The sequence below is a fragment of the Tigriopus californicus genome, chromosome 9 (assembly GCF_007210705.1).
Source record: "Tigriopus californicus strain San Diego chromosome 9, Tcal_SD_v2.1, whole genome shotgun sequence".
In the NCBI taxonomy this organism is placed as follows: Eukaryota; Metazoa; Arthropoda; class Copepoda; order Harpacticoida; family Harpacticidae; genus Tigriopus; species Tigriopus californicus.
Window position 1 is genome coordinate 7,146,043 of NC_081448.1, and position 12,891 is coordinate 7,158,933.

General features: G+C 40.1%; 3 protein-coding genes across 3 annotated transcripts in view; 2 read left to right on the forward strand and 1 right to left on the reverse strand.

Moving 5' to 3' along the window:
- The window catches only part of LOC131886674 (dynamin-binding protein-like), a 9,673-nt gene extending 6,783 nt beyond the window's left edge, over positions 1-2,890 (forward strand). Inside the window, exons 12-18 of the mRNA XM_059235073.1 lie at positions 7-191; positions 260-421; positions 495-677; positions 826-840; positions 1,159-1,341; positions 1,535-2,236; positions 2,307-2,890. Of these exons, the coding sequence (XP_059091056.1) occupies positions 7-191; positions 260-421; positions 495-677; positions 826-840; positions 1,159-1,341; positions 1,535-2,236; positions 2,307-2,753 (1,877 nt within the window). The 3' untranslated portion in view covers positions 2,754-2,890. The remainder of the gene's footprint in view (positions 1-6; positions 192-259; positions 422-494; positions 678-825; positions 841-1,158; positions 1,342-1,534; positions 2,237-2,306) is intronic.
- Positions 2,766-4,927, reverse strand: LOC131887509 (GON-4-like protein). The gene is made up of 3 exons (XM_059236142.1): positions 4,650-4,927; positions 4,145-4,386; positions 2,766-4,046 (listed from the first exon to the last, which is right to left on the reverse strand). Exons 1-3 carry the CDS (start codon positions 4,750-4,752, stop codon positions 2,883-2,885), a joined length of 1,509 nt encoding a protein of 502 aa, XP_059092125.1. The 5' UTR covers positions 4,753-4,927; the 3' UTR covers positions 2,766-2,882.
- A 2,952-nt stretch (positions 4,928-7,879) lies between these two features.
- LOC131886194 (molybdate-anion transporter-like) lies at positions 7,880-9,978 on the forward strand. The gene is made up of 2 exons (XM_059234454.1): positions 7,880-9,004; positions 9,097-9,978. The coding sequence occupies exons 1-2, from the start codon at positions 8,466-8,468 to the stop codon at positions 9,119-9,121; spliced, it is 564 nt and encodes a 187-aa protein (XP_059090437.1). The 5' UTR covers positions 7,880-8,465; the 3' UTR covers positions 9,122-9,978.
- Positions 9,979-12,891: the final 2,913 nt, after the last annotated feature.

The following is a 12,891-nucleotide window of genomic DNA, read 5'->3' on the forward strand; positions in this document are numbered from 1 at the left end:
TGGTGAAAACCGTACAAACGTTTTCCTTGGACACCCAAAGGTTCAAGGACCAACTCCACGAAGTGGCTGTCTCTCAATTCAACGTGGCTGAGAATGTGGCCGACTTGTACAAAGAGCGTGTTTCCACCCGAGAGGTCGAACGATTTAGATCAGCTCAGCGGAATATCATCTCAACCTACTGGAATCAATACGTAATTGGTCCTAATTTAATAAAGCCGGCATGGATACCTTGAGTTCTAATGATCTAATTTTTTTTTAGAACCTTTTACTCGAGACAAGGGTTATGAAACCACTGCAATCGCTTTTGGACAGTTTCCAAGGTCCCTTCAAGCTGATCCAGAAACGCCAGGACAAACATCTGGACTATACGGCGAGCCTGCAGAAATATGAAAAGAACAAAGATCCACTTCGTTCCAAGCCGGTAAATTAGTTCGACTGAGAAAGAAAGTCCTCCTTGATAGTCGGTCAAGAGGGTTTATTTTTATGTTCCACAGATGTTAGATGACAAGGAAAAGTCAAGATCCACGTATGACGTCTTGAATAGTCAACTTGTGGAGGAGTTACCAAAACTTTTGCACTTTGGCACGAAGCTTTTTGCCAAGTGCTTGGCGGAGTTTGTCCAACTAAGAAAGCTTTTCATCGGAAGAGTGACCAGAGAACTATTATCCTTGATGGACGTAAGTTGAGATGTCGATCAAGTTTTGCACTTTCTATTTACCATTAAAAAATTCCGATTCGTAATGTACTTGAAACAATTTCCATCCAATTAAAACATGACTGCAGAGTTCGTGTGGACCACTGAAAATCCAAATCATTTACTTCCAGATTTACAAAAGACGGGTATGAGTAAAATTAAGTACATATGGCTTACACGCCAAGCATATATGCTAGTCGGTAATGTTTTTCGTGCACAATTTATGTATGTGGATTATCGATCATAATCATTTTTAATGCTTAGTTTGAAAATGCATGTGCTTCCATTGCATAAATGTTCCGATAAACATTATTTTTATAGGTAGCGTTTAGCAGATTCATTGTAAATTCGTTTTTATTCTATTATGTAATTTAATCAATTTATCCCACGACATGGTGGGACTTATTCCGAAGTTATCCAGGTTTTTCTAATAGATTAAATCATCACTTTGGTTCCTGTTATAGTTGCCATTGTTGGCCAACACAAGCGGAGATATCCTGGAAGTTTTTTTGGCCAAGCACGCTTTGGTTTGCAATCAACTTGGGCGATTCAGCTTCTCTTCCAAAGCCTTTAAGCCTGAAGACAAGAAGAAATTAGCAGTTGGATTGAATTCGTCGCATGGGCCAGCTTTAGGACAAGTAAATGTGGTAAGATTCATTGATAATACATTTTCGTTCAGTAGAGGGTTAGCAAATCTTGGAAAGCCAGCGGCGAAAAATGGTAATGTCATTACTACTAATATTTTATATTTCACTAGCACTACATAAGTTATTCCAAAGGAGAAAGACGTTTTTCAATGAAGCTAGAGATGAAGTAAACATCTACATTTCTCACTTACAGACACCACAATCTGCTGGAATTAGAACATTTCTCCGGGGAAAATATGCCGCTGCTAAATTGTTTCAAGCCAAGGAGATGTACACGCCTAAGAATCAGTTGGACATTGGCGTTAATGCGGGGGATTTGGTGGGTGTGGTGCAACAAAAAGATCCCATGGGAAATCGAAACCGGTGGTTCGTGGACAACGGGATAACGCAAGGCTTTTTACCCTCGTGTGTCCTGAATTCCATCGGAGAAAATGATATTGAAGCCCAAAATGAAGCCGAGTCCCTCACAGATAGACATCCTCCCAGTCAAACTGAACCCAATCACGCCTATGATGATGTGGCTGACGAAAGTGAGGAGCCCCACCATCTTGATGCACCCCCTGCCGTCAAAGAGGACGCTCCCTCAAGTCCACCTGAAGAGGGATTCCAACCTTCCCGAAAAGCTCCACCTGTTCCTAAACAATTCAACAAATCATTCGAAAATCATGGCGACAACGATAAAGGACAACAACTTGACAATGACGATCAAAACCCAGAAATAGTTCACTCGGATAAGTCAGATATTCGACGTTGCCAAGACACTTCAGTCTCGGAAACCACCAATTACTATCATGATAAAGCTAAAGAAGATAAAACCTCGATCGGACCGACATCAGAAAAACCCTCTAACAACTACGGCTACGACGACTTAACCGCTTCGGAGGTGGCTTCTCAGGTAACTCCATTTTAGCAAAAAAAAAAGTCCACCATTTGGTTTCAAAAACCATCCCTTTCATTGTTTCCAGCAATCGCAAGACCTCAGTCCAATTTATGAAGAAATCCATGGAGGGTCTCGATCAACAGTGTCAACAAGCAGTAGCTCAACTTCCTCCGGAGGTGCGCAAGGGGCAAGGGGCGCCCAAGGGAAGTTTCATTTCTCTTTGTACGCATTCACGGCCACAGACTCCACCATGTTGTCTGTCAAACGTGGTCAAGTGGTGCGAGTCATTCAAGTGACCTTGGGAGAGTGGTGGTACGTAGAGAACCGCGAGGGACTTCGCGGTTACGTACCTCACCTCTATTTGAAGGAGTATCCCTGTGGAGTGCCACAAATCTCCACCAACGCAGAAATTGAATCTCAGGCACGTGGCAACGATGATGCGCCCAAAATAAGTGTTCTTACTCAGTCCGGACCGAGTACAGGGGCAGATAAGGAAGAAAACCAAGGAAACCAGCCAGTCAATGATAAATGAAACAAAAATAGCAACCTTTTGTACCCATTTAATGTCTCTCCTAGTGCTCTTTGATTTTTCATACTGGCTTGGTCGCATGCTAGTCGATTTTGTTTACACGAGATTTTGTATGCTTATAAAACCATCTTGTCAGAGAATCACGATAGTTTGTTTGCCATTTGGCATATTTTGGATCATCCAATTGATGACCCGAGAGCCATTACCCGGAGACGGCAAATCCTGAAAAAAACCTTTGATATTGGTTGCTTCATTGGTATCTGCCACAATAACCCTCGAATTGTCCTTGGCCAAGGAATCAGCGGAGATATCTGTTTGATTTGAGTCGCCCAGGCCCATTTCTTCCAACACAGTTCTCATCTTCTGATTGCGCCCTAAATCGCGGAGTTCTTGGCGGCGGTTCTTTAGTCGATTCAAGATGTCCCACGGTTTCGAGCTATTTCCCTTAGTGTGGTTGGCGTTGACATCAATTTCAAGAGTTCTATTTGGGGTTAGCTCCTCTTTCTGTTCGAATTTGGGTTTAGCAGTAATAGATAACGATAATGCCTTCTTAGCAAAATCAAAGTTCTTGGTTTGAGTCCCCGTCGCACTTCTAACTAAGGAGTGATCGGGAGTTTTCGTCGAATCCCGCCTTTCTTCTTCAAGGAATGAATCATTTTGTCCTTCACGGGTTCGATTTAGTTTCTCTCCAACAATTTTGGTTAAATCTTCAGTTGCGTCCATCAAAGTGGTAGAGATTATTTCTGTCGGGGCTGAGGCAAAGCTCCTGGTTTCCAGCGCTTTTTCATCAGAAATGGTTGTAGTTGTTGTAGTAGTAGTCGTTACTGTCATCACTTCCTCTGCAGTATTTTGCTCATCAGAGAGCCTAGTTGAATTGCTAACCTGAAAGATTCCCATGAGCTTATCAACAAATTGAGCTTCGCTCCCATTTTCACTCTCCGTGGCATTGGCCGAGGATGAGGTTGTTGGATAATTTTGCGTATTGCTGGATTGATTTTTCAAAGAGCCAACGTCGTTCAGTTCCTTTAAAAGTTCCGTCATCATATTTGATACGGTAATTCCAGAGACACCGACGCCGCCCGTTGTATCTTGTTCGGTAAAGTTGGTTTGATTATTCTGGGCTTCGATCCCGAGAAGCTTCTTCAGATCTTCTTCAAACTCAGCTCCCTCGGGTTCAGTTGTGGTAACCACGGTTGATTGATTGTATTCCTTGATTTCATCCAATATGGTGGCTTCGGCTTTCTCTCGAGCAGGGGATTCTTCCAATTTCAAGACCTCGGGCAAATCTTCGGGATCCTAGATATTGACATGTCAAGAGTAGGAAACAAAATAAGGGATCCTCAAAGACTATTCAATATGCAAACAAAGAGCAATATTTCATATGACGAACCAACCATATTCTCAATTGTTTCTTGAAGTCCTTCTTTCGAGACAGGTTGGTTGCCTTCTAATAAGTCTTTGAACAAGGCTTTGCTGGGAGTGATTGGATGTTTGTTGTCTTGAGATGGGATGCACACCTTTGTCAGATGTTTCGTTATATCACATTGAACCCCACCTTTGGAAAGAATCAAGTGAACAGTCTGGGAATGTTCGGCCTCAATGCAGGCCTCCAAAAACCAAACTTTGTACCTGCAGGCTGAGCAAATAAGTAGAACAGTTATATCATCAGTGTAATGGCTAATTGGATCAATCCATTCCAAGAAATTTCCTGGACATAACTGCAGCAATTGACAAGCGATGTATGAACTCCGGGGAGATTCTTGGAGTACCTTGATCCCATCCGGAATATGAACACAAGGTGATTGGTCCAAAAGTATTTAACACTTTGTGCTCCCTCTATTTTAGAAAACTACAGCATGCTGCAACAGATAGTTTTAAGTAAAATAAACATGTGCTTACCAGAACCAGGCTCGACGGTGGTTTCAGCTTGGCTTAAATCCAAACTTATCGTCAGCAACAAAAAAATGATAACTTCTCGATATTCAAAATCCTTGATTGTCATGATTGTCTTTCCCGGAGAAGAATTCCACCTTGTGTATGGTTGTCTTCAAAAATTTCCAAGATCTCATTTAATCAAGTATCAGATTGCAAGTTATTTATGTTCCTGCTTAATTTATGACTACTGACTACATTAAGTCAGTCTGTAGATGCGCCTCTTTCTTACACAAGAGGTAGTAACCTATTCCTTATTATGTAGAGACTCCTAAAACATTAAGGTTTTAGAGGTCATGTGTTAAAGTACTATCCACAGCAAAGAAAAGGTTGTATATTTAATGGAAAATTGAAAAAGATGGCTAGGCAATTGCAAAAAAATACTCATTTAATTGAAAGGTATAAATGACTGCTATTTTTGAACCCTTTTTGAAAAAACATCTAGCACGCAAAATGATAATAAAACCTCAGTCTACCAGTTAGTTTTTAAGATCAGTTTTCCATTGAGCCTAACGATCTTGGAACCTAATCTAATTTGCGATACATATAACTAATACTGTAAAACAAATATTTAGAGAAGTATACGTTTTCAATTCCTTTAAAATGATGTCCGGACCATGCAACAACGCAAATTGCATTGAAAATGAAAATATTGTCATTATGCTATCTAACTTTTTAACACGTCATCTAGGACAATTTGATTACTTTGATTACTAACTTGTGTCGATAATTTCCCGGCCATAGTTGTTTCATTTAATCCCTTGACTTTTAGCTTTTATGATAAGCAAGAAGAGATATCATTGTATTCGACCGTAGCTTCAATTACACATCGAAATCACCCGATGCCTCCTAGGGTGCGGTTCATCCAAATTGGAGGAAATAGTTTTCCGACCGAACCAACCACTCCCAAAACAATGGCCTTAAAGCAGCGTGCTTGGTTTTGTTCACCAATCTAACAGAGAAGTCCGCACTGTTCTTGGTTGTTGTCTGTATATTTATGATGTATCGGGTATTATGTCGGTTGATTGACGGTGAATGCTTTTTCGTCGCTAAAAATAATGACAGCTCGGGCAGATTTGCTCATGAGGACGTCTATTATCAATTGACTTCTTTGCATTCTCTTGCCTCTCTACTGGGATGCCAATGTTTTACACTTGATGACGGCTTTCGATTTCATTCCCAGGGCCCTAATGAAAGTCATCCTCATTGTGGTCCTGTCGACATTAAGGTCGATGCGCATTTTTCTGATCGATCATTTTGGCTTTCGGGAATGTCTCAATTTGACTTTGTTCATGGGGTCGGCAGTACCTTAGGAATCGGCCTGCCCTCACTATTATGCCTTTTAATACGGCTACCGTGAAAGAGTGGCAGGTTCGTCCTAATGGGTATATTCCTATTTACAAGGACACCTGTGGCAGGAGGATTGTGTACGGCCATCAGCGGAGCTACGGCCACTTTGTGATGACAATATGAAACCTCCCCTAAAAAGTTACGAAGGATGCTACCATAATTGTTGTATAATTGTACATCTAATAGATTCAAAGTTATTTTTCTTTGGCTAAGTATATTGAAAGCTGGTGATTTATGCAAGCAAAAGTTTTAGGTGTCCGTATAGATCATTAGAATGTAATATAAGGTACACGTTTTACTATGGTTTTTGATGAAAAGGTTTCAATTATGTCAAACTAGTACGAAAAATGTATACTTGTCTCAAAGACCATATGAATTCGGTTCAGGTTGTAACCCTATGTGAGTTCTTTGTTATAGGTACTCTCGGAGGAGGTAACTTCCGAAGCTTGTCGTTCCAAATGTGTGAAGTCTTGTCTATTTGGTTGGTTAATGTCCTATTTACAACAGTATTACACCAATAACAACACACGGTGTTCAAAAAGCTCTATCAAGATTCCAGAGAAATTCACAAACACAAATTGGCATTTTTCTACCTCAAAAAGTCATAGGAAACAACTTTAACTTTATTGCTTTATGGAATTCTAGTCCACAAAAAAAACTTGCATGCCTAAAAACATTATAAAAAAACTAAAATTTTCAAAAACATACTCCATGTAAATTAGGAGCACATTTAGTTAGCTCTTGAATATAATTTATGATATCATCTATTTCACCGCTACTTAGTTACATCGGATTTAGTGGTCCAAATTTCATCGTTTTGAGCCCCAAAATGCCCCGGTTATATGTTAATTCAATTTCCCAAAAATTTAATATCCGTTTTCACTATCGCAAGAATGAAAGATAATTTTTCCATTTCTTGCATAATTTTAAACTTAAAACCTTGTACAACCATATCTAAAACCCTAAATAAAGAAGATTTTTAAATATTTTGAAAGCATCCAAGGTACATTTAGTTGAGTGATCACTGAAAATTTCACAAATATCAATGAAGCCTTAAAGAAGCAATTTTCAATCAGTTTCAACAAAGTCTTCAAGAAACTAGAGCCACTATATTAGAAACGACAATTCTATAACATTGTTTGTTGTATGTATTGTCTTCAGAATTCAAGTGAACGCATAACTAAGTGTACACATGATTGTAAAACACATTTTCAAAGATTACACTTTTAGTATGTTTTAAGTGACGTTATATAGCATTTTTAGCTATTGCGAGACTATGCAAGAAAAGGAAAAATATTCTTTTGTAGTTGTGATATTGAAAATCGATATCAATACTTTGGGAAATTGAATGAACATATAACCGGGGCATTTTGGGGCTAAAAACGATGAAATTTGGACCACTAAATCCGATGTAACTAAGTAGCGATGAAATAGATGATATCATAAATTATATTCAAGAGCTAACTAAATGTGCTCCTAATTTACATGGAGTAAGTTTTTAAAAATTTTAGATTTTTATAATGTTTTTAGGTATGCAAGTTTTTTATGTGGACTAGAATTCCATAAAGCAATAAAGTTAAAGTTGTTTCCTATGACTTTTTGAGGTAGAAAAATGCCAAGATGTGCTTGGGAATTTCCATCAAAACTTTAAAGGGTATTTTTACCACTGTGAAAAGAGAGTCTATCTCTCTTGTTTGTTAAACTCAAGCCGACAGGCAGTCCAGATTTTAGAAATCGATGTGAGTTAATATGGGGAGCAGGCAAACATCAGTAGAAACGCATACAATCGTTTCAAGAGATAAAAGCTGTCACCGGCTTCAATCGATAGACGCTTGCCTGTGACTGGATATGAAGTCGTCTTCACATGCCAACGTGACAGTCATTCGAGTGGGCTGCTGGTCTGTATGAGGTGTAAATAGCAATGGACGTATGTAGGTAGAGTGTCAGGTAGAATCCCTTTGCTTGGAACAAGGCGGAGTGTACAGAATATATCTGTACAATGTGAATGATGCACCGCACCGCAATCTTATGCCTCTGCCATGGCTCAGGTCACTTACAGTTTGACAACCGAATTGGAAACAACCGAAGCCGGAGCACCCTCGTGGCCAAAACCAACAGGGCGCCTGCTGAGGCAAACATGTTGTGATCGGATCTGGACTATTTTTTTTACTCCTAAATGATGATGGAATACACATCAGGACATCAGGACATCAGGACATCAGAACCACCAATCGAGGATAGCGGGATCTAACACGAGGCATTCGATGGTGTGCATCTAAATTTCGAAAGACCTCATCGGCCGAATTTTAAAGTAACAACATCAACGGAGAGCCCAAACAAAAGACCAGATCATTGGCAGTGTCAACCTACTCTAAAACAGACGCTGAAATAATTGACCACTGTATTTTTCTATCCTGTGAAATGCTGTGAGTGATGCCCGTGGGAGCCTCTGCATCAATCTTTGGTTTGATATCGATAGTCAACCATGGGTTTATTCCACTCGGGGCTATTGCGGCCTTTGTGTACTACTTGTCACAAAAGACGAATCCGCCACAAATCCTAGAGTCGGCATCATTACCATCCAAACAATTGATCCATTCGAGCAAAACTTCCAACTATGACGTGAACACATTTCGAAGCTTTCAAAGAAATTTCTGCATCGTGTATATTTTGGCCTTGTTCGCCGACGGTCTTCAAGGGCCCTACATCTACAAACTCTATGAGCACTACGGCTTCCAGGAGTTTCAAATTGCTCAACTTTATGTGGTGGGATTTGCGTCATCGCTAATATTTGGCACCATTACTGGGCCAATTGCAGATTCCTGTGGACGCAAAAACGTATGTCTCTTCTTTTCGGTCATCTACATAGTCTGTTGTCTTTCCAAGTTCAGCCACAACTTCTGGATCCTTTGGTGGGGCCGTATCTGTGGAGGAATCTCGACCTCGATTCTGTATTCGACCTTTGAGGCTTGGTACGTGTACGAACATAATCAAAGACATACATTTCCAGAAAATCTCATCGGAAATACATTCTCAATCACGACATTTTGGAACGGGTTAACAGCTATTACCGCGGGCATGATCGCTAATAGTATGGCTGTCGCCTTAGGTCTTGGACCTGTGGCTCCATTTGGAGTAGCTATTATACCTCTGATCATTGGCGGAATCGTGGTTCTCAAAACATGGCCTGAGAATTATGGGCGAAAAGATGGGAACATTTTCGATTTGGGCAAAGACGGTCTGGTCATCATTTGGAACGATTCTGCCATAATGATCTTGGGAGGGATCCAATCCGCCGTGGAGTCCGTAATGTACATTTTTGTGTACCTTTGGACTCCAGTGCTGTGCTCAACGGGCCTAAATCATCCACTGGGCATCATCTTCTCCTGCTTTATGATTGCCATTATGATTGGTTCCAATTTATATTCCTATCTGACCAACATTGGATGGAAATCGGACACCATGCTTCAGATCTGCTTGGTGTTGACCACAATTAGTATGACAGTTTGCAGCGTAATGGGCGGTCCAAACGCCACGGAACAAGATCTAGTTATCGTCTATTTGGCTTTCCTTGTGAAAGAAATTGCGATAGGCTTATATTATCCAGCCATGTCCCAATGCCGCTCACAAGTTATTCCAGAATCGCATCGGGCCAATGTGATGAACTTCTTTCGGGTTCCCTTAAATATAATTACTTGTGGAACCTTGTTGCTCACGCATGTGGAGGTAATTGCCTTGGACAAGCGGATCATGTTCCAGGCCTGCGTGGGGCTCTCAATACTAGGCCTGATCCTTTCTTGCAAATTTAAAGGATCTCTTGAAAACTATGCAAGAGATTCGCTTAAAAAGCTGGACAGGGATGCTTTTGCTTAACTATTCCGTGAAACATGTTCGACAATTTGACAGAAACTTTTTCATAGTTCCAATATATTGGCATCATACTGAACCCAGACTTTTCGCCATTCCACCAACATATAATTTGACATCCCTAGGCTTAGAATGCAGCTTCAACTGGATTTTATTTTCCGTAGGGCCTTTCCTTATAGATGCAATTATAGCTTTTAGCTGCCCGTTCCATGAAAGTTGTTACCAACATATACTAAGTAAGCTTTCAGGCATTGAGGAGCCAATAAGTGATAGTGTTTTATGATAACACACTCATTATCAATGGTGATTAGTGATTCTTTAACAAACCAACTTTATATTTCTACCACGATTTTACAGTCTAGAGCACCCAACCTAAATTGCAAGTCAACCAACTTAAGCTTAACGCAACCTCGACTCAACTCAGCGATTAATCAATCGACTTAAAGCTCGATTTATGGTCTAATGGTCTAATAGACTAATGGTATGCCACTATGGTTAGCTCCTGGGCACAACGCAAGATTTGGAAACACTCTGAAAAACAAATGGTCACACCCGTGTTATGTGGGGTCGAGCACATTCCGTCATGGTGAAAACTCAAAGCTCGCTCCCACCCTCACTGACGTGCTAAAGTTCAAAGGGGTGCACATATTTGGGAATAAGGAAACAGCTGTAGTCACTAATGAACACTTCCAGGTCGACCGAAAGTTTATCTATAAAGAATTTATCTTTAAAGAATCCAGCACCTCAACTGGTCAATAAAGTTGAGGTTGATCAATATCGTCTCTACCTCCGAGGTTAGAGCTTTAAAAACTAGCCCCAGGAGTTTCAATGAGAGATCACTCGCTCAAGAAACATATTATCACTCATTTGCCATCCTCAGAGTACAGAAAAAAATAATTAATTAAAACTGAACAAGACCAACTTAAAATGACTAAGGCAAGCAAGGCTTCAGTAACCCGTGACTTTTGAGTAACCATACCAGTAACTTTTCTTTTTGAAACGAGGGGAAGAAATATGCATGAAGGTTTCCTCCTCGAACTTTTAAATGTTCTTTCTCAAATGCAGTAACTTATTTGCTACTGATGGGATCAAATAAACAGTTACGGGAGGCTGGGACTAAGGGTTATCACTAGGCTCTGACAAAATATGTTGAATTTTTGGCCCAAATTTGTCAATTTTATGTTACTTAAAACTAAAACAACCCAAATATGTAGATTTTATGTTAACCAAAAATGTTTCAGTTTGTTGTTTTTGTCCCGTTTATTTATTCCTAACAACAATCGGTATAATGGGAGGAGACGTGGTGTAGTGGTTAGCGCAGTTTCTTCATATGAGAGAAGTCCTCGGTTCGATTCTCCTCCCCGACCTTTATCAAGGAAACTTTTAGACGCTAGCTACACCCACAGACGGAGAACAGATCAAGGTGCATTATTGGTCATCAAGGACTTGAGGCTTTCAAGTTCTCTTGGGCCTGATGATGTGACCTCTCAGTTTCTGATGAGATGCTCACTGGTTCATGCTCCTGTTTTCTCGTACCTGATGCGTTGCATCTTGGATAAGGGCAAGTTTTTTTCTTCTCAGAAGCTAGCTCATGTTGTTCCAATTTTCAAAGGGGGAGATGAGTCGCTCCCCAGTAACTATAGGCCGATTTCTCTCACTTCAAATATTGCGAAGGTGTTTGAGAAGATAATGGAGTTCAAACCGGTTGAATTTCTTGAAGTTAATGAAATCCTTCCTCCTAGTCAGCATGGATTCCCAGCACATTTTAACAGGGTTACCCAACTGATTGAGCATTTAGAGCATCACGATGCTAACTCTATACAAGTCGATTGTTCAACCTTTTTTTGAATATGCTGCACCCATTTGGACTCCAATGAGTTCAGCAGGTTTGCAAAAGGCCGAACGAGTCCCAAAAGGTTTCACTAGGAAAGTCAAAGGAATAAGAGAGCTCTCGTATTGGAAGAGACTAAACAAGTTGGGACTGTGCAGTGTTCAGAGAAGGTTCGAAAGGTATCTGATACTGCACGTTTTCAGAAGCATTCATGAGCGTTGTGGCAACCCAGGATTTAGGGTCAATTCTAGTGACCGTAGAGGCTTAATGTGCGTTTTGAGAGCACCTTCAAGCCCTCGAGAATCCAGGCTAGTTAAAACAATGAAGTCCAACTCTCTTCTTCATTGTTCAATTTGCTGCCCTCAAATATTCGTAGGGAATACGTAGTCCCAGTTGATCCGGTAGCATCTTTCATGTCAGACTTTGACAATTTTTTTATAGCATTCCAGATCAACCCTACATTCAAGGACTAGTTCGGTCTGCCAACTCAAGTTCGTTGGCAGACCAAATATCATGTAAAGATTGAAAGGTAATAAATAGAAAATTTTTAACCTTTCATTTTAATAGTAGTGGGGATTATATTCCCTGAAAAAGGTTTGAAAAGCCCGTGAAAAAACAAACAAAACAAACAAAAACAGTTTCGGTAACGAAAATGGTAACGAGTCACTTTTCTAAAAAGTAACGGTAACTCGTTACTTTGTTTCGGTAACGGTTCAAACCCTGCAGACAAGATTATCGCCGACATGTAGGACGCCTAAAGGGTAACGTTGTCTTTGAACTTTTGTTCTAATAGGTAGCTTCAAATATAAAAATCTATGGTAGGGGATTATTGTTATCTTCCAACTATGATTTGACATAGACATTCAAGACTTTTCTTTGACAAAACGAACTAAACAATCCCTCCTAAATTTTGTTAACATAACAATATCAAGTTCATTAGTAAGGCTAGCTTTGCAGGTGCAGGTGTTTGATGCCATAAACGCCTACGCTGAATGATTTTAACAGAAATAAAATGTTTGGGACATTTGACAAAAAAATCAAGACTAGAAAGTCAAAGTTTGATCGTCTAAAGTACAAAAGGGGCAACTTTTCCAACTGGCTGATGAAGAACAACATCAATGCTCTTAGGTTCTAGTTTCTTGTTTGAATCCAGTTTCCTGG

Bases quoted from the DNA above. Each gene is read 5' to 3' on its own strand.
- LOC131887509 (XM_059236142.1), bottom strand. From the start codon at position 4,752: ATGACAATCAAGGATTTTGAATATCGAGAAGTTATCATTTTTTTGTTG. The intron at 4,387-4,649 runs GTAAGCACATGT...TTATTTGCTCAG, and splicing joins CACCGTCGAGCCTGGTTCTG to CCTGCAGGTACAAAGTTTGG. The intron at 4,047-4,144 runs GTTGGTTCGTCA...GTCAATATCTAG, and splicing joins AAGAAACAATTGAGAATATG to GATCCCGAAGATTTGCCCGA.
- LOC131886194 (XM_059234454.1), top strand. From the start codon at position 8,466: ATGCCCGTGGGAGCCTCTGCATCAATCTTTGGTTTGATATCGATAGTC. The intron at 9,005-9,096 runs GTACGTGTACGA...ACGGGTTAACAG, and splicing joins TATTCGACCTTTGAGGCTTG to CTATTACCGCGGGCATGATC.